At 35.4% G+C, this 22,019-nt stretch overlaps 1 protein-coding gene across 1 annotated transcript in view; it reads right to left on the bottom strand.

Annotated features, from left to right (window-relative positions):
* Uba3 (Ubiquitin-like activating enzyme 3) overlaps window positions 1-22,019 on the bottom strand; it is a 48,984-nt gene that overhangs the window by 9,272 nt on the left and 17,693 nt on the right. The window contains exons 7-11 of the mRNA XM_076448578.1: window positions 18,901-18,965; window positions 16,368-16,523; window positions 15,215-15,317; window positions 6,354-6,467; window positions 1,563-1,653 (exon numbers count right to left, since the gene is read on the bottom strand). Of these exons, the coding sequence (XP_076304693.1) occupies window positions 1,563-1,653; window positions 6,354-6,467; window positions 15,215-15,317; window positions 16,368-16,523; window positions 18,901-18,965 (529 nt within the window). The remainder of the gene's footprint in view (window positions 1-1,562; window positions 1,654-6,353; window positions 6,468-15,214; window positions 15,318-16,367; window positions 16,524-18,900; window positions 18,966-22,019) is intronic.

The following is a 22,019-nucleotide window of genomic DNA, read 5'->3' as shown; positions in this document are numbered from 1 at the left end:
CGAATGCATATGTGACTGAATTAAAAGGAAGAGGAAAGACATTAAAATGAGAAGAAAGGATCTGTTAAAACCATGGAACTACAAATGAATCAATGATCTGATACAACTCTCTTAACAGTCCAGAGAGAAGATTTGTTCTGAGCAGAACATAGTTATAGAAAAAGTCAAGAACATTCCAACTGATTCCATCCACAGTTGTCCACTCAGTTTGGCTTCAGATGAATGAAAAGAAATAGCTAAAGTTTACTTTCAACAAATGGAGGCAAGGCAGGAGTATGAAAATTATATGCTTGTTGTTTCAAAAGAATTGCTATGGAAAGTAAGTTGAAATGGGAAAACTCTAATCATCCTCTGCTGGTAATCTTCCCCTCAGTGAGAGTAGTGCAGGTGAAAATTCTAAACACTGCAAGACAAACTATGCAGGTAAGAAACAATTTGAAGTCAGTTAAAAATCTGGGGTAGGGGAGACAAAACCTTATGACCATGCTGGCAAAGGAACATAATAACAGCCACATGGTGATAGAAGCCAGATTTTTTGAGAACTGCAACAAACAGTAAAGGAAGACTGCAAGGTAAAAATTTGATCCAGACTAAAAGAAGCATGAGGATAAGAGTAGAATTTACTTTATAATTGCTTTGAAGAAGACACAGAAATACCACTTTCCAAAATCTAAGTGTCACAAGTTTGAGGAGTAAGATAAGTATATGGTTTTCACACAAAGTGAACATAATGCTACAACCATCAACAAAAAATCTGGTTTATGGTGGGAAAAACAGGGTTTAGACTTGTTGTTATAAAGCAGGTATAATGAGGCTCATGGAAGGTGGAAGAGTGGAGAATTCTGGGTAAGCTGATGTATGTTTTGCATTGCATCAAGAACATTCAGAATTTGAAGTTGATTTTGTGCAAAGTTTACTCAAGATGGATTAGAATCTGTTCTACCTAGCCATCAGCTTTACCTGTTTTCAAAGCTAAGTTTCACTACCAATTGTTAATATCACATGCTATGACATCATAAAAGTAACAACAAAGGGCTGCAGTAATGAAATCCTTAAAAGAGAAGGAAAATCATACAAAAAACAAGGTATACATCATTATATTTTCAAAGAATGATAGTTTCTTAGCATGCACAAGTCTATACTTTGAGATGGTTTGAACAATTCTAAACAAAATCAATAAGTTTCAAAAGGTAAGACCCACCTCAGAACTGTTCGCAAATGAAAGTTGAAACATAAGTTTTGCCAATCATATTAAATAAATATTATATACTGATAACACTTCAAGACCAAGCTACTTTTGAATGAAACGTTAATGAAATTCAGTTAAACTGCTTTCTCTCATTTACATTTTTAAATGTGATACACAGATGTGCACTCACGACTTAAAAGCTTTACCACATACCAGTCGTGATTAGGTTATGTTATTCAATATTTTTCAATTAAAAACCTTACAATCCAATAAAGTTTAGAAAAGAAATGTCTTTACTAATTAATAATCATGCTTATAACTTGCAAAATCTTGTCGTTGCTGAAAAATATTAATACCTCTACATCAACATCACCTGGTGGCAAGCTTGAAAACTTCAGTTGTGCATACAGCAGCTATTACAGCATTGGTGGATGCCACAGCAGGAATGATGTGTTTTATAACTCCTGATGACAGAAAAAAACAAAATAAAAGAATAAGATTTAGTGCTTAATTTCAATAGAATTGAAAAACATTTTGAAACATTTCTTATGTGATCTATATTCTATATAAAAATCTTAATTCTTAACAAATTACCACAAGTTGAATTTATTATCTCAAAGTTCTTTATCTTGCACATATTCTCTTCTGTTGGTCTAATGAAACTGAAAACATCAACATTCTTAAAGTATTTCCTTTTTCTTAGTTTGATAAGCGAACAGTTTTAACAAAACACAGTGCATTCATTTTGCTAATAAATGATGACTTAATTCTGAACATCCTATAAACCCACAGAGTCCTTTCTAATGTGTATCTATTTGTAAATTTTATATATGTAGTTTCATAATATGGCCTCTTCAGTGTAAAATATACATTTGAAAATTTAAGAGCACCAAAACAACATAATGTACATGTTACACATATTAGTTAAAATTTCTCAATATGAAAACAAAAAATGAACACAGCTTAGTTTTCTGTCATTAATAAACAGATTGTAATTTACACAGAGGGTTGAATACAATTTTGGATAAATAGTTTATCAACTAGTGTGATAATTACAGCTGATTTGAAGTCATTATGTAATGGCATACATCAGAAGTACATTTTGGCATTTTATAAGTGCTGTGATACCACTGAAAATTTATTGCTTTGGAGAAGAGTATTTAACATCTTTTTATGACACAAAATATTTACGTATCAGATCAAATACATATTCACACTGGGAGTTTAGAATTTCCTGAGGATGTCACTTTGCTTAATATCAGTGAAAAACAAAAAAATAAACTTGGGTGCTAGGACCATCCAAAAAAAAAACCTGCAACAAATTATATTTAACCATGGTAAGAAAAGTGTGGTATCTGGTAACAGGGGAGAATTCTTTAATAAAGATTAGTAGCAAAAGCCATTCAAGTAACACAAGCAACATAGTCAAGAAGTTTGCTCATCTGGAAAAGCAACACAAGTCACATGTAAGCAAGTTGCTTCAACAATGTACCTGTTAAACCATCTTATACCTCAAACAGTTGGAGAATAAAATAGGCATTCATGTCATTGCATAAAAAACTATACCAGTCGAGAAGCCAGATACAGTACCTATAAAATTGTTTGCAATAAAACTGTAGAAACAAACACTGGGAAGCTTTTGTATTCATATACTAGATCATGGTTTATCAAACTATGCTCCATGGAGCTCTTTGCTCTGGCCATAGTTATCTGGAGCTCTGCAAGGAAATTTTAGAATGTTAATATTTTTTCCTAAAACTATAAAATTGATTCAGAACATGTGTACAAAAAAGTAAAAAGTAATATATACCTTTAACATAACATGTTTATTGCATATTGAGCCTTTTAATATTTTATTCTGCCCAATGACAGAGAATTTTATTTAGCTTAGGGAAAGTTCTCACAGTGAAAGTGTTAATGCAATCTCAATTAACTTTGACAGTGGTACTAATGGTTGCTAGTAAATATGGCACCATCTTAAGATTGCATATGTCATTAGAGATACAAGATAGCCTCGTCATTTTTGCATCAAACATTGGTCAACCCTGGGTAGTGATGCCAACTGTCTTTTAAAAATCAGATTTGGATTAGCAGCTAAATCTTGAACAAAATGAAACATGATGTCATAGCTGAAACTTGTTCAACTTTGAAACATTGTGATGCAATTAGATGCAGTATTAATTTTTTCAATTTCAAAGTATATTTACATGAAGTATAATTATATTTGACAATTATAATTGGTAATTGTTATGTTAGGTTAGATTCATTGTAGTTTAATTAGATAAACATGGTACGGATGAGCTCTATGATGTCATATGCCCACATGATATCATGTTTCATGTTGTTCAATATTAAGATACACGTCAGATCTGGCTTAAAAACTTCTGTTAAAAAACAAAACAAAATTGTAAAAACAATAGGTTACCCTTTTCCTTTAGAAAAATATATTATTTTGGCAGCCTAGTCGTTTTTCCACATATCTTAATTTCTGACTTTGTTATTGCAACACTGACCTTAGGTCAGCATGTCACTGTATGATGATAAAACTGGATTGCTTTAACAAGTTTTCATTAAGAAGTTATTTTGTGTCTGTAAAAATACTATTGAAGTGCCAAAGATATAAGAATACGGTTTTAGACAAATTAATTAGTTGTCACCCTTATAATGGATAAGTGGCTGAATATCAGTAATAAATCTGATACAAGTAAAACTCTTCCTAGGCCTAATATGAATTCATTGGCATTTTTGTCACGTGCCAGCATTTCAATGCAGGATGATGCAAGAAGTACAGAAACAAGAAAATATGATGAAAGTTTTATTGAATATGGCTTGACATGGACAGGTAATGAAGATGGACCTAGTTAGTGGGTTGTGTGTTGAATATGGAACACTGTTGTGTAACAGTAGTTTGCATCTAGCAAAGTTAAAATGGCATCTAGAAAACAAGCACTCCCAATTAAAAAATCCAACTTCCAAATATTTCAAAAGAAAGTGTTTGCAGTTAAATGCAAGGAAAGCTACATTTTGTTTCGTTTGTCCATCAAGACAACAAAGGTGTTTTATTGCTTCATATCGTGTTAATTACAGTATTGCAAAAGCAGGTGAAGCTCATACAATTGCAGAAGATTTGATAAAACCATGTGATAAAGATTTGGTAGAGTGCATAACTGATGAAAAATTTCTAAAAAACATTAACTCTCTGCCCCTTCTGACAACTCGGTTTCTCGAAAAATCAAGGATATGTCAACAATATTGCTTAACAGAGTTAATAAGGCGAGTCCAACATTATCAGTTCAGATGGATGAATCAACAGATGTTGCAGGCTATGTGATGTTGCTTGTGTTTGTTTGCTATATTCAAGAAGCTGACTTTGAAGAAAACATGCTAATTTGGAAACCTTTACCAACTCAAACAACAGGTGAAGAAATATCTTAAACTGATCAATTTATTTATGAAAGAGCATGAGATCTAATGGTAGCTTTGCTCATGTATTTGCACTGATGGGGCTGCAGCTATGTTTGAAAATTTTCAGACGCAGTGGCACGCATAAAAAAGAAAAACCCCAGACACCGAGAGTATCCACTACTGTCTTCATAGTCACACAGTTACAATTAAACGAATGCTAAAAGACGTAAATGAGGTATTGGGTGATGTCATAAAAACATTTAATTTTATAAAATTAAGATCACTCAATGCAAGAATCTTCAGTTTACTCTGTGAGGATATGGGAAGTTTGTATAAACATTTGTTGCTTCATACTGAAGTCCAATGGTTTTCTCAGGGAAAAGTGCTTGATCAGTTTTATGAACTGTGTGAAGAGATAGGTTTCTTTTTATCTGAATGCCATTTTGAACTTGCATACAAATTACAGGACAAATACTGGATACAGAAAGTGGCTTACCTTTTAGACATATCTGCCTATCTAAATGAAGTGAATGCTGCAATACAGGGTACCAGGGTAACGTACTTCAAAGCTCAGAGTATAACGGAAGTGTTTCAACGTAGGCTAAAACCTTGGGGTGAAGGTATACTCATGGAAGAACTTGATTACTTCAAAAATCTCATTTTTTTGCTTTTTGTAGCTTATGAAATATGTTTCCTTAAGTAAAGATGCAAGAGTTTCAGTCTTGCAGTACAACTATTGGGAAGTACTTCCCTGCTCATTTAGAAAAATTCCTGTGGATTCAAAATACCTTTGTTGACTCTGCAAATACCAATGATTTGCTTTTGAAAAAAAAAGAACAGCTTATAAATATTTCAACTGATTATGCCCAGAAGCAAAATTTCAGCAGGAAGAAATTACACAATTTTGGATTCAAATGGCCATGGAATACCCTGAAATAAGTAACAGAGCTTTGAAAATTTTGATGTGCTTTCCAATAAGATATCTTTGTGAGCAAACAATTTTACTGTATACAGTTCCAAAATCAAATTTAGAAACAGGCTAAATGTTGAAGATGATTTGCACTTGCATGTAACAACTATAACTCCAAATATTGAACTACTTTGTGAAACAAAAGCAAGCCCATTCGAGCCACTAATAAATTAATTAATTAAATAAGTACACTGCTCTTTTACTGATATAAATTTTGCAAGCAGAAATTTTTGAACAAGTAAAATTTTGTTCTTTAAATATTGACATTTTTAATAAATTTATATTCTAAAAGCTTGAAGAAAACTTTTTCTGGTGCTTGTGACTGATTGTTTCTATTTTTGTGTATTTTTTTTATTAAGGCCCTGGAATGTTTTTTCTTTCTGATGTGAAGCTCTACAGGGCTAAAAGGTTTGGTATTAGATGGTGTATGGAAAGCATGCAGGGAGCAGTGGTGTTAATTTTAAATGACATCCTTATTATGCAGCCTTTTGTAACTGAAAATAAACTGCAGGATTGTTATCAAGATAAATGGCTGTCAGACAGAGAACAATCAGATGTAGTTCCTGGACTGCAATGAAGTGGCAAGTCATTTTCACATATTTTTATTAGTATTGTACCTTCCTGTACTTTTTTTTTTTAGACATTAGCTAACATTCTTAACATAATATAGCAACAGCAGATGTTACATTGGGAGAAGTTCTGATTTTAATGACTATTATTGTTATTAACCACAGTATCAGGTAACAGTTAGATTCAATAAACTGCTATATTAAAGGTATAAAACATTACCTTGGGTAAGTCGATAGGTTATACCATGGATGTTGTACATTGTTGCTCGATCTAATGACTTTTCATATATCCATTGAATATGTTCTGGGTCGTCTCCATCAATTTCAACACCATCTACAAATACATATACAGTAGTAAACATTCAAGTGTAGTTACAGTACATCATTTAACTTCACAAAGACAAAAGACACGGTAACAGATTCTGTGCTATTGGAATGCACTCATTTAAAATCTATACTTATTGATCTCACTAACAGAATTATTCAACATATTTTCAGTACTGAATAAAGCTGTGACACATCAAGTGCACTTGCTTGTTCATTACTAATTGTAGTTGTAGCTCTCACTACCTGATAGACTATAAACAAAATAGCAAGAAATGTAATGTTGAATCTTGTAATCCAATGGCAGGATAGATTAACTACCGTTTCATGTAGCATATAGAAAAGAAACAATCTTGTCTTACATTTGAGAAAGCAAGTAAGATCTTAACACAAGTTATGGTAGTTACTTTTAACACAAGTTGTGGTGAGTGAACCAAGTGATACCAAATATATACGAGTTGATACAAAGGATCCTCATTATAACTTATTAACCCTTTGAGCACAGGCTTGGTCCCTGCAAATGGACTTGTAACCATTTTGTGCTTGTTACAGTTTTCGTGCTGTAACTTTTATATCAGTAAGCACATGTTCATGAAATATGGCAGATTATCAGTTTGTTTGTTTGATTTAGTGTTTTATGGCACAAAGCAGCGAGGCTATCTGTGCCAGACATTCGGTAAAAATGTAAAAAAAATAAAAAAATAAAAAATGTAGTAAAAGACAAATGGAAATGAAGGTAAAACAAAAAAGTATAAAACCAATGTTGACACCTAGTCTACAATGTTAAGATAGAAGGCAGAGTATAAGAAGTTGTAAGGTATTTACTCTAGCAAAAAGGTAATGATCATAACCCGCCAGGAAGACTAACAGGTAATTTCAAGAACCACCGTCAGTCACCTGAAGTTGGTCTTTCCAGTCCTGGTTCCGGTTATGTGTCATAGCAACCAGTATCAAAATGTAAAAGAATAGAAGTTTTAAAAGATACATAGCAAAATTGTAACAATGAGTAGCCAAATGTCCAGTAAAAAGATAAAGTAAATGGAGTAAAATTTGTAAAAGTAAATGAAGGTAAAAACAAAACAGCAATTAAAAGAGAAAATGGTGTAAAAACCAATGGTGACATCCAGTCTTCAAAGTTGTAAAATATTTACTCTATCAAAATGGTAATGATCATAACCCGCCAGGAAGACTAACAGGTAAGTTCAAGAACCACCGTCAATCACCTGAAGTTGGCCTTTCCAGTCCTGGTTCCGGGTTATGTGTCATAACAGCTATTATCAAAATGTAAAAGAATAAAAGTTTTAAAAGACACTCTGCAAAATCGTAATAATGAGTAGCTAAATGTCCAGTAAAAAGATAAAAGTCAAGTAAATGGAGTAAAATTTGTTAAAGTAATTGAAGATAAAAGCAAAACGGCAATTAAAACAGAAAATGGCGTAAAAACCAATGTTGACATCCAGTCAACAAAATTGTAAAGGACTACCTGTAGCAGAATGGTAATGATCATAACCCGCTAGGAAGACTAACAGGTAAGTATAAAAACCACTGTCAGTCACCTCAAGTTGGTCTTTCCAGTCCTGGTTCCGGGTTATGAGTCAATATGGCCAGTACTAAAAAGTTAAGTAGTAAAAGTGTGAATTGATATGCAGCAAAAGTATAATAACAACTCGCCAGGACGACTAACGAGTAGTTCAAACAGTAGCGTTAGTCACCTGAAGTTCGCCTTTCCAGTCCTGGTGTCGAGTTATTTAATGTTCTGGCCATTGTCTAATGTCAAATTCAAGGAGAGAGATTAAAACTGTAAAAAAGGAACCAAAATTAAAAAGGTGTAATGAATAAATATGTAACACTTAAATGAGATTAAAAAGATTAATGGCCATTAAAAAATTAAACACATTATCAAGGTGGACAGAGTCACCATCACCAATAACTCTGTCCAATGTTACAGACTGACCCTGGGAAAAAATATGTTTAAAATATAGCCGTCGTTGAGAATTGTAACGATGGCAAGAAAGTAAAACGTGGCTGATAGTGATTTGAGTGTTACACAAACTACACATTGGTGCATCAGTTCCAGATAAAAGAAAATGATGAGTTAAAACACTGTGACCAATGCGTAGCCTAGTGAGAACAACTTTCTCCTTCCAAACTTTACGGAAGCTAGATGGCCAAAGTCCAATTTTGGGTTTGATTTGAAAAAGTTTGTTGTCACATTGCTCACTCCAAGTGGACTGCCAGCTGGCACGGAGCCGAGCCTTGAAGACAACACCATAGTCCATGTACGGAATAGGCATAGGAGTGATGGTGCTGAAGCAGACATATTTAGCTGCCATGTCTGCAAGCTCGTTCCCGCGCGAATACCAACATGGTCTGGTATCCAGAAAAACTGGATTGAAGTAGCTGCTAATGAGAAATGGGCCAGTCGGTTTCGAATATCAGCGAGAATAGGATGTGAGCTAACGTGTAGCGATTCCAAGGCAAGTATAGAACTAAGTGAATCAGTATAAATAGTGCAGTTGGAGTACTGCTCAGCTGCAATATGATCCAGGGCAAGAGATATGGCATACAGTTTAGCAGTAAACACAGAAGTTGTAGAAGGGATTCTGTGCGCAACTACTGACCCATAGCAAACCACAGCAGAGCCCATTGAATTACCTGATTTGGAACCATCTGTATAAATGGGAACTGAATGATTGTTTGAAAGATATTCATTGAATAAAAGACGGTACTTCCAATCTGGAGTATCTGCCTTTTTTTAGGTGACTGAAAGAAAGGTCACATTTGGGGGCTGTAATAAGCCATGGTAGGATGGGCCAACCTGTGGAATCTGCAATGTTATCCAAGGACAGACCCAATTCATCCAATTGCGCCTGGATGCGAAGGCCAAACGGAGCAATGACAGATCGTCTGTTCTGAAAAAGTACTGCCCACCGAGGAAGGAAAACACATTTCCAGGTGGGATGCTTTGGTAAGGAATGAAGTTTCGAAGTATATTGCAAACGGCGAAGGTGTAGAGAAGGTTCATGAGATTCAATGTATATACTTTGAACTGGAGAGGTACGGAAAGTCCCAGTGCAGAGTCGAAGTCCTTGGTGATGAATGGGGTCCAGCATCTTTAAGGCCGAGGGTCTGGCAGAGCCATAGACCATTGATCCATAATCGAGTTTCAATCTAATAAGAGCACGATATACCTTTAACATTGAACAGCGATCTGTCCCCCAACTGGTAGAAGAGAGAACACGGAGGATGTTCAGTGCTCTTGTGCATTTGACCCGAAGCTGCTTTAAGTGTGGTATAAAGGTCAGTTTACGATCAAAGATAAGCCCCAAGAACTTGGTCTCCGGGACCACTGGCAGCAAAACTTCACCTATATGAAGTTCAGGATCAGGGTGAATACCCCGTCGACAACAAAAGTGCATGCATACAGTTTTGGAGAGAGAGAAATTAAAGCCGTTCGCCAGAGTCCACTTCCGTACACAATTGAGGGTGGTTTGTAGTTGCTGCTCAATATATCTCATGTTTGACGACTGACATGAGATGTGAAAGTCGTCGACATACAGCCCATTCGCAACAGTGAGAGAGAGTTGTTCAGTGATGGCATTTATCTTTATACTGAAGAGTGTAACACTCAATACACAGCCTTGAGGGACTCCAAGTTCCTGTACAAAAGAACAGGAAAGTGTCGAACCCACACAAACTTGGAATCTGCTGTCCATTAAAAAATTTTAATAAACATGGGTAAATGGCCACGTAACCCATATGTATGGAGGTCTCGCAAGATGCCATACCTCCATGTTGTGTCATAAGCCTTCTCTATGTCAAAGAATATTGATACAAGATGTTGGCGGTTGAGAAAGGCTTCTCTGATAGATGTTTCAAGACGAATTAGGTGGTCTGTGGTGGAGTGCTGTCGACGGAACCCACACTGGGTGGGCGAGAGGAGGTTGTTTGTTCAAGGAACCAAACTAGATGAGCATTAACCATCCTTTCTAATGTCTTACAGAGACAGCTCGTCAAAGCAATTGGACGGTAGTTTGAAGGAATCTTGGGATCTTTCCCTGGCTTAGAGAAAGGTAAAATAATAGCCTGGCGCAAGGCATCAGGAAAAACATTCTCCTGCCAGATCTGGTTGAAAACAATCAGAAGGACATCAAGAGAAGCAGGAGATAGATGGTGCAGCATGTCATAATGAATATCATCAGGTCCAACAGACGTACTGACAGACCGATGAAGGGCCATTTTTAGTTCCACCAAGGTAAAGGGACAATTATAGTCAAAGAAACAGTCAGTTCGAAAGGAAAGAGGTGATCGCTCTGCCCGAGTCTTGATGGCCAGGAAGGTGGAGGAACAAGCAGAAGTGCTAGATACCCGGCAAAAGCTTTCACCTACAGTGTTAGCAATGTTACGAACATCAGTCACCTCCTGACCATCAGAGAGTAAGATCAAGAGGGGGACAGAATTGTAGTGCCCATTAACCTTTCGAATCCTGTCCCATATGATCTTGGAACTGGTGGTAGAAGATATGCTGGTTGTGAACTTAATCCAAGATTCCTTCTGGCTTTGGTGTCTTACCCACCTAGCATGTGCACGGGCCCGTCAGAAAGCAACCCGGTTTGAAAGTGTGGGATATCTACGAAAAGTATCCCAGGCCCGCTTTTGAGCCTTCCGTGCTAAGTGGCAAGCAGGATTCCACCACGGACGAGGATATCGTAGAAAACGTGTAGAGGTTTTAGGAATACACTGAGCAGCTGCATGCGTAATACAGTCAGTTACCGCTGCTACACAGTCGTCTATTGATGGCTGATTTACGATGGCAGCATCAAGTTCTGCGAGAGCAGTGAAAGTGGACCAGTCTGCCTGATCCAGCTTCCACCGGGGCACGCGGGTAGGGTGGTATCGACCACAGCCAGTCTCTCTCAAAAGGATTGGAAAATGATCACTGCCTAGTGGATTACTGTCAACCCTCCATGAAAAATGAGAGAATAATGAAGGGGAGCAAACTGAGAGATCAATAGCGGTAAAGGACTGACTAGGTGCATGAAAGTAAGTGGAAGAACCAGTATTGAAAAGAGAAAGATTGTGATCAGAGAGCATTCGCTCTACATATCGGCCACTCCCATCAATAATAGCACTTCCCCAGAGGGGATGATGTCCATTAAAGTCCCACAGGATTAGAAAAAGGGATACGGCAACTGTTCAACAAGAGCATCAAGGTCTGATTAATCATATGTCTCCAGGGGACAGGTAGAGAGAACAAACAGTGATGGTATGACCCAAGGAAACACAGATGGCTATGGCCTCCAAGGGTGTGTTGAGAGGGTGGGCACATGCTGATCAACCAATAGTGCCACCCCTCCATGTACTCGTCCATCACACAGCCTGTCATTTCTGTACAGAGAAAACTGCCGAATGGTGACAGTATCAGCAGTTTTGAGAAATGTTTCTTGTAAAGAAAGACAAACAGGATGGTAGAAAGCAATCAGCGTTTTGATATCATCCAGATTAGAACGTAAACCGCGACAGTTCAATTGTATCAAGGTGGCCATTTTTTAGAACGGGTAGGTGAAGTGGCTGGAGAACCCTTCGGTTTACGACCACGTCTTTTTTCTTTACTGTCTTTAGTTGGAGGAGGTCTATCAACCTCCATGGATCCTGCTCTGGGTCGGGTGGGCAGGTTTTTGTTATTGGAAGGGGAATCCAGTGACTGAGGATGCGAATGAATAATTGTTTTGTCTCTTGTGGTGGGAGAAAAAGATGTATCAGAAGAAATGCCTGTATTTGAAACTGAAGGACGTGGATCTTGAGGTTTGTTGGAAGGTATGGGAGGAACAGAGATGGGTGTGGAAGTCGATTCATCAACCTTTTTAACCACGGAGGTCAAAAGGCTTTTCATTTGTGTTGGAAACGATTCTCTTGGAGGCACAGAGAGATCTGTCTGCACTCCCACTGTAGTTGCGGAATGAAGTGCAGCAGCATATGTCCGAGATGGAGTTGTGGACAGCAATGTCCGAGCCTCAGGATAACTAATGTTATGTGTCGTTTTCAAACGCTGCACCTCTTTTTCCTCCAACCATTTTGGGCAAGAATGAAAGTAAGAGGGGTGAGAACCATTGCAGTTTACGCAATGTGGGTTCATGTCACAGTCATAGGCATTGTGGTCCTTGCCTCCACAACGAGCACATGTCAGGGAACCACAACAAGATGTCTTTGAGTGGCCGAATCTCTGACATCGGAAACATCGAAGAGGGTTTGGTATGTATGGCGAACCCTGCAAATGAGATAACCTGCCTTGATGGTGGCAGGTGCACGTGGTGAAGTAAATGTTAAAACAAGGGTATTTGTTGGCAGTGTAACTCCATCTTTGCGAGTGGAGATGCGCCTAACTGCAGAAACTCCTTGAGTGGAGAGACCAGTGAGAATCTCTGACTCGGGAAAGTTCTTCAAATCCCTTTCAACAATAACTCCTCTTGAAGAATTGAAGGTAGCATGGGGTGTAACCTCAATAGGTATATCCCCAATTGCCTTTGAATTCAAGAGGAGTTCACTGTGTTGGGATGTGGATGTTTCAACCAATATGTCACCAGATCGAAGTTTCTTTACTGTCTTTGGAGAGCCAGCAAGTCCCTCTAATCCCTTTTGAATAAAAAAGGGGACATTTGCCCTAAAGGTTTTCGAAGAGAATGTAATATAAGAAAATGAGGTGCGTGTGTTACTGATGTTGAAGATTGCTCTTTTGAGTATTCAAGACGTGGTCGCTTACCCATTGACTGTTTTTATACAATTTTATTTAAATATTTTAGAGGATCCATAGGAAAAAGAAAAAAATTTCGGTACCCACTGACCCCACCCACCATGGAGCCCTACAAGGGGACGCACTACAAAGTCACGCAAGGACAATGCAGCAATGCCAGGGTTTCGTGAGCACTATACCCAAACACCAGCATCAGGCACAATGTCCACAACACCCGTTGAGAACTTCCAACACTGGTACTTGGTTGACTCTAGCCCAAGTGGACCAGCCGACTGACCCAAGGGGGGCCACCCAAAGGCCGCCTGTCTACAGGAATTCGAGGCCAAAGTGGTGTGTTAGGGTTGGACCCCTCAACCACCAGGATCCTCTCCTCCCCTTCACGGGTCGCCACGCACGGCAAACACGTGGGTGGATGTTTAGATCCCAGAGAAGGTAACCAGATAGAACAGAACCTTCCCTGGGAGGTCCCCTCACCACGTACAGGAATCCACACCGAGGGGAGATTATCAGTAAACGTTACAAAGCTTTCAGATACAAAATATCAGTTTTTAAAAATTAAGTCTTAAGGTTTGTTAAGCAATGTTTCTGTCATACCAGTTTTCATTTTCATTTGTTGCCTATTCAACATGCAAAGTGATTTTCATTGCAAGATTAAAAATACTTCTGTGCACCACAAAATATTCAAATTTTACATGCGAAGTCTTCATTAATATCCAGACTGTTTTATCATATGTTTCTTAATAAAAAAAAACTTTGTACTTTATATGTTATTTTCACTAATAAATCTGTGTATGGGTTCAGTTGATTTAATTGCTTTCATAACCATCACAAAAAAATTAGGAACTAAATATAGATTGTATGTTTTTCATTCTAGAATAACCACAGATTATAACATGTAAACATAAATGTTTAGACTAAATAACTTAATTCTTGTAATATTATACATATATATGTTTATTATACTGACATTTCAGCCTTGCTTGCTTAACAATACAGAAGTTACAATGACGTGTGGCATGTGTAATCATATAATACAAAACTGACCTTTAGTCTTTACAAAATGACCTGTCTTGACTATGTTTTAGTGGACTAGTATTTTGTAAAATACAGTTACAAGTCAATTATTATACATTGGATAAGTATATAGATTATAAAAAGGTTTTTAAACTAATTTTTCTTGAAAACTAGGACAGTAAATAAATAAATAAAGCAAAAAATGATCTTTTCTAGTTATGACTTTTGTACTCGGTTGCTGCTTGTCTTAGCTTGCTAAACCTTATAAAGTTTTGAACATTGAAGATTTGAAGTATTTTTTTTAGGTTTATACATTTGAATAACCAAAAACATAAATTACCTTGTTGATATCATAGATTTTCATTATAATTTATTAAGTTTGGTAACTAAGCTGAATTTTTGTTTAAAAAAATATGAAATTTTGAACAGGCTAAAGACTCAGCTTACCAGCATGAAAGTTTGTCTCAAAAAAAAGAAAGAACACCATTGCACTTGAAAATGGCTGATAAAATCACTAAGAGAACATTCTAACATTTCATTTGGTTATAACACATCATATTCAGAAGTGTATACAAGGGATTGTTTCCATAAATGAAAAGAGATGAATGGGGTCACTATGTTTGATTCACTAAATATAGCAACAGCTCAGGAAATAGAAAAGATAAAGGGTATTTGTTTTATATTCTAGCTAATCTTTGTATTTTGACATTACAAACATTTAATTTAAACCATTACTGCATTAAACATACCATGTGACACACAAAAATTGATGTTTAGATGTTTTTATAATATTTATTTTATAATGTGATCACACTACACAAATATTGCCTTATTAATCACAAGTAACTAAAATAAACTCTATTTTTATATAAATTTTAAATACAACTTTAATTTTTTAAACATTAAACATTCCAGAAACTGGATGAAAATCTTAATTAAATATGTATCTTACACAAAAATAAAAACAAAATGTCAATATGTTCAAAACAAACCTCCAAATGGTTGTTCTTTGGGCCACAGTAAAACTCTGACATATTCTATACAATGCTCTGGTAGTCTTGGAGTGTGGGCTATGGTACACAAAGGGAAATTTACCTAATAGAAAAAAAAACTTCTTGAATAGTTATTTTAGTTATAATTTAGTTGACTGGAAATACTAACTCGTTAAGTTTTGGTTATTAATTTCACCAAGAACTAATCCTGTGATTTATAAAATGCTTACTCTTAGTATTCTACTGTGTAGCTTTTACTTGGGTGTAAGACAATATGAAACAAGCACATTACCAATGAAAGTATGGCACTTCAACCGATGTTAAATTCTAAGTGAAAAGGGCATTAATTATTCCAAGATATAAGCAATCTACTAAGTAATTTGATTATTTCTTTCTTCATAATTTAATTAAAGCATCTTACAGCAAACAAATAGAATTTTTCTCTAAATCTTTTAATATTTGCATTTCCTTTCTTGACCATTACCTTGTAGATAACAAATATTATATACATGTGAAGGAAAATATGTTATTTTATAGCAACCAATAATAATGTTAACAGGTTAGCATCTCCAGTAAAGGTAAACTTTGATTATAAAAATATTTCACTAAATGAACTAAAAATTACAAGTTAGGTTAAAAGTAACCTAAGAAACAAAATAAAGGAACTTCAAGAAGTGAGACTAACTTGAAAAATATCCGAGTGCAAAACAAAGTTTTCTAAGAATGCTTACAATAAATGATATTAATGTAAGTATCAATAACAAAGTTGTTCAAATTACAATATTCCACATGAAGTAATTATTCATAATAATGTTTCAAAGCCTTCTAAGAGTATTAAAAAAAAATCCAAATGCAAACAGTAAACGTAAAACTAAAATTAACAATGTTTAAGTGGTTTAACTTAAATATTGGTATTAAAAACAGATTCTGGATAAAATATAATTATAGCACAAAAAAAAGTTATGCTGTTTTTTTGTAACATTACAAAAAGAAATAATTTATCTAAAATTGCAAAGTATTTCAATGTGATTGCAATGCATTTATGACTTGATAAACATGAAAATATTTCATATCAGAACCCATCAATCTTATGACCTCAGTTGTACAACAAAACAAATTTTGTTTTGTTATTATTTTTTAATGAAAGGCATACCTGTGGAGGGTAAAGATCTAATGTACACTCAATACAAGCTGACATGCCAGGAATAACAACTCTAGCATTCCCTTTAAATCCTTCAGTTCCACCATCAACCATTGGTACAATGCTACTCGGGTTCAACATTCCATCTTCGTTACTCAAAATGTTAATCTGGAAATACAAAATATACTTAAGAACCATGAGATTACCACTTCAGTCTAAACTACAGTCACAATATCTTGTTGTTATTTTTTTACTTTTTATATCAATAATTGGTTAAAAGTCAAATCAAGGGTTTGCAACAGCACCAGCAGTTCCAGATTGCCAGTACTGGCACATGAACATCTCTAATTAGGTGACTTGAACAGTTTGAAATTCAATTATTTTTCACAATGTGTTCTCATGAGAAAATTTTTTTTCACATCAAACCAAATTGTCAGTTGTCTGTGAGCTCGTGGTATGACGACCATGGCAGTGAATCAAGTGATACAAGTTTTCTATTGGTTAAAACTATAATGGGAATCAGCCTGAGAAAAATCTATTAGCAAACTGTAAAGCTTGTCAGAGATAGGAACAGAAAGTGATCTCTGAATTTTTAATGATTGTTCTTTAGCCCAATAAGATTGAAGAATATAAAAATATAGCTTGCGGATATCAGTAACAAAATTATATCAATTATTTTACATTACATTTTGTAGTTTTCCAAGAGATAGATGAAAAAATCCAAAAGAAGAAATAGCTCAAGAATAAATATCCAAATCCTCACACTGGAAGAATTTCAGGTTATTTTTAAATATTTCTTTATTCATTTAAGAACTTAAAACATCTATATTAAAATTTTATTTATTATCTATGGTTTGATGTCAAGTTTGTTCATATACCATGAAAATTAAGTAATTTAATTAAATTTTGAATGCAACTCACTAAAATGTCATGACATGCAGTATGACCAGCCTGCAAACTCAGGATTAATCATGCATCCACCTACCTAATGTGCAATCAGTCACTTAGGCACATTCACATTCTCTCTCAGAGTGTGAGAGTCACCAGTTTCCCATATTTCACACTATTGCCACTTTTCACAGCAAGATTCACTAATCGACTGAAGTATGAACTACAAACTATCTCATGAAACATTTATGATTCTCTGAAAAGTGAAGTTGAAATACCAGAGGAGCATTGGGTCAAAACTATGAAGATGGGACATGTGATAACAGAGACTATCCTCAACATGTGATATACTATAAACCATTACTAATACTGAATAATGAGCATTACCACTACCAAAGCTAGTACTGATGGCAAACTGTGGTCGAAACCACAACATGTGGGAGTTGAATTACTTTTTAATTACAGAACTTTAGATCTTACCTTTTATTTGGATCTTCACCTGACATTTTATCATGAAAAACAGAGCCACATTCTGGCTATTACTCAGTTTAAGAGGTATATTGCATCCATTAAGACATCCAAAAACATGTATCATTATGAAATTGCATCCATCAAGAATCCAAAAACATATATCAGTATGAAAAAGTTATTGTAGTGTGTACTTTAGGGATATGTAATTTAACTTTGAAATAGAAAAAAAACTCTGCTTGTTTCACCAAACATTCACATTTTTGGAATCAGAAATAGATTTTGGTATCCAAAATAGGTATGTTCCTATCAAGCAAGTTGTTATAGATGACATTATCACATTTCTTTCTAAACCTCCATCTTTAAAATATATACCTTTCAAATAAATAATGGATATTATCTTGTTTCCTTCTAAACTTCCATCTTTCTTCTTATTAGACTGAGAAATTATATATAAAAACGATTATATTTCTGGAGATAGTTCCTCTACATTTGTATTTCATTGTAATACTCAGTAACTAGAAGGTGAAAAATAGAAATTCAAACTTTTTCTTTATATAGAATGTTGTTAACTGATAGCACAATACACTAGTATTTCAAATTTCAAAGAAATCCAAAAAATGCGAGTCTACCTATATGATGCACAGGGATGAAAAAAATACAGAAAGTAGAATGATAATAAAAACAAAGGCTAGAAATATTGTAAATCCACATGTCCTTTATAATTATAATAAATGAAAAGTTTGTCAGAGAATATTCACTTTCACTTACAAACTGAATCATGAGTGAGACCAAAAACCTGGATAAGAAACCAACCAAATTTTGAACATGAACACAACTGTAAACAATGCTTCCAGAGAGAGGCAACCAGATAAATAATTATACAAAAAACAATTTCAAAATTAACTAGATGATTATGTGATTAAGCATTTTGAACACATTTTTTCTTTCACTGGTACATATCTTATATTCTAATAAAATACAAAATATTGCAATGATTCCATGTGTTTTAAATTGTTCAGTAAACATATCTGGTTTAATTTCCTCAAAATTAAACAAATTACAGCTACAGCCAGATTTTAAAAATGTTTCAGTTAACAGCAAACATGCAAAGTAAATTACAACAAAAAAATACATCTTATAAAATGTAACGAGTTTATAAATACAATAGACAGCTTAGTTAACTTACCAACATACCATTGATCCAGCGTCTTGCTATAACAGAATCTAAACCACACACCACAATGTGGAAACCTTTCAGAAAATGAATAAGTCTGATGATTATTTGCAAATTTCAGTACCAAATTATTGTAAAATCTTGAAGTGAAAGCACAAAATATAAAAAAATTAAAGCTATGTATGATTATTACCTTTGAGATATCAATACTGTGCAACAGACTTAAGCAACAGTTTCATAATTAATTAAACAGAAAAAGAAATTGTTAAACAGACTTCAGATAATTTTACCTTAAAAAGGCAAAAAAATTAAAATTAAAACATAAAATACAGATTTTTTAGCCAAATAGTTTACACAAAATTGGAAAAAAAGACTAAAAATAATTTTAATTTCTTGTAATGTTTAGAAATTTCTACTCTGAATATGTATATCTAATTTTATGGAGGGAGGAGGGATAAAATGTAGAGATGCTTCCAGAAACTTTTCTTCATCCTCTTTTCCTTTCACCAACCATAAGAAACACATCATTACAAAGTTTATAAAAGTCATTTCTACTCTGTATATTGGGTAGAAGATGAGATCTGGTTTTATTTCTCCAACACTCACTTATACTCCGTGATGACGAGAAAACCCACTTCTAGAGAAAAATATATATGTAAAAATGGCTAGTATGGATAGAGAAAGCTTTATATAGAGGAGGGAACAATGTTTCGACCTTCTTCTTTCTCTACCCATACCAGCCGTTTTTACATATATTTTACTCACTTATTCTACTTCCTTTACTTTTGAGTAGGAGAAAGGTAAGACAAAGATTGGTTGGTTGTTTGGCATTTCTTGGCACAAAGCAACTAGGCTATCTGTGCCAAACAACCAATAAAAAATAAGAGTAAAATTATTAAAACATGCAAAAAGAAATAAAGTTAAATTAAAATAATCACCAAATTTTGAATAAAAAATAGAATTAAAAAAGCCATAGTCCTTAAAAATTTAAAAATACAGGTAAGGTAAACAGTGTCACCATCACCAATGACACTGCCCAATATCAAGGGTAAACCCATGGTTAAAACATGTTTAAAATGGTGCTGTTGTTCAGATTCATAATGAAGGCACAACAGTAAAACATGGTCTACAATGACCTGAGTGTCACAAAGACCATACATTGGTGCATCAGTCCCAGATAAAAGGAAATGATGAGTTAAAAACTGTGACCAACAGGTAGACTAGTCACGACAACTTCCTCCTTCCGATCCTTGTAGAAAGAAGACGACCAAAAAACAACAGAAGGTTTGATCTGGAAAACTTATTACATTGCTGACTTCAATTCAACTGCCAACTGACACAAAACCAAACTTTTAATACAAAACTGTAGATCATATATGGGACAGGCATGGCAGTGATAGCATCAAAGCAGATAGGCTTAGCTGCTGTATCAGCAAGCTTCTTCCTGCAAATACTTACATAGTTTGGTATGCAGAAAAACTGGATAAAAATGGATGATAAGGAGATATATGCCAATTGGTTTTGAATAGTGATAGGAACAGGGTAAGAGCTAACATTAAGCAATTCCAGGGTTAGCAGAGAACTAAGAGAGCCAGTATAAATAGTACAATTTGTGCACTGCATAGATTCTGCATGATCCAGTGCAAGGGAAATGGTGTAATTTGACTGAACATAGAAACTGTAGAGGGAATCCTGTGGGTAGCCACTGAACCACAACAAAACCATGGCAGAACCCACAGTCATCTGATTTCAAACCATCCGTATAAATGGGAATGGAAGGATGGTTTGAGAGATGTTTGGTAAATAGAAGGTACTTCCAATCAAGAGTATCTGACTTCTTAAGATAACTCAAAGAAAGGTCACACTTGGGGATGATAATGCGCCATGGTGGGCTGATTGGCAGAGACAGCAACAGCATTCAAGGACATACCCAATTTAGCCAACTATGCCTGGATACAAAGGTCAAAAGGAACAATGGCAGATCGTCTATTCTGAAAAAGCAGAGCCCATTGAGGAAGGAAGACAATCTCAGGTAGGATGCTGTGGTAAGGATCAAAGTTTTGAAGTATACTGTAAAGAAACTTGCAAGCAGAAGTGATGTAGAGGAGGTTTGCGAGAATAAGTGTACAATCTCTGGATTGTAAAAGTGCATAAAGCCCTCTGTGGAGAGCTGAAGCCTCATATGGTGAGCAAGACCTAACATCTTCAAGCCCAAGGTTCTGGCAGAACCTTAGACTAAAGACTCATAGTCCAATCTGGATTGAATGGGAGCATGATAGATCTTTAGCTCAGAACATCTGTCAGCTCCCCAAGAGGTGGAAGAGCAAACATGGAGAATGTTCAGTGCCTCTACACAGTTGGCACATAGCTGCTTGACTTATGGAACTAAGGTCAGCTTGCAGTCAAAGATAAGCCCCAAGAACTTTCCCTCAGAGATAATGGGAAGAAAAACCTCACCAAGATGGAATTTGGGATCATGGTGAATACCCTGTAAGTGGAAAAAGTGCAGGCAAACAGTTTTAGAGAAAGAAAAGGTAAAAATCGTTTGCTGTGGTCCACTTTATTACACAATTAAGGGCAGTATGAAGTTGCCATTCGATAAGCCTCATGCTCAACAACCGACACGAGATGTAGAATGTTGTCAACATAGTCCATTTGCAACAGTAGGAGAAAGTTGTGCAGTGATAGCATTAATCTTCACACTGAAAAGTGTCGCACTCAAGACACAGCCCTGGGAGACTCCAAATTCCTGTGGAACAGAACATGAAAGTTTAGAACCTATACAGACTTGGAATCACCAGTCTATTAAACAACTCTGTAGAAAAGTAGGTAAACAGCTAAATAACATACCTGAGAGGAGGTACTGCAAAATGCCGTACCTCTGTGTAGTATCATAAGTGTATTTAAGGTAAAGAATACAAAAACAAGATGTTGTTGCTTGAGAGAGGCTTTTCTGATAGACTTTTTAAGTCAAATCAGATGGTCCACAGTGGAGCGCTGTCGTCAGAGTCCACACTGGGTGGGTGAGAAGAGGTTGTTTGATTTGAAGAAACAAACAAGATAAACGTTTAACCACCCTACCTAAGATCTTACAAAGATAGTTCCTTGAAGCAAGTTTTAAGGAATATATT

The sequence above is a fragment of the Tachypleus tridentatus genome, chromosome 8 (genome assembly GCF_004210375.1).
Source record: "Tachypleus tridentatus isolate NWPU-2018 chromosome 8, ASM421037v1, whole genome shotgun sequence".
Taxonomy (NCBI): Eukaryota; Metazoa; Arthropoda; class Merostomata; order Xiphosura; family Limulidae; genus Tachypleus; species Tachypleus tridentatus.
This window is presented reverse-complemented; position numbering and strand designations above follow the sequence as displayed.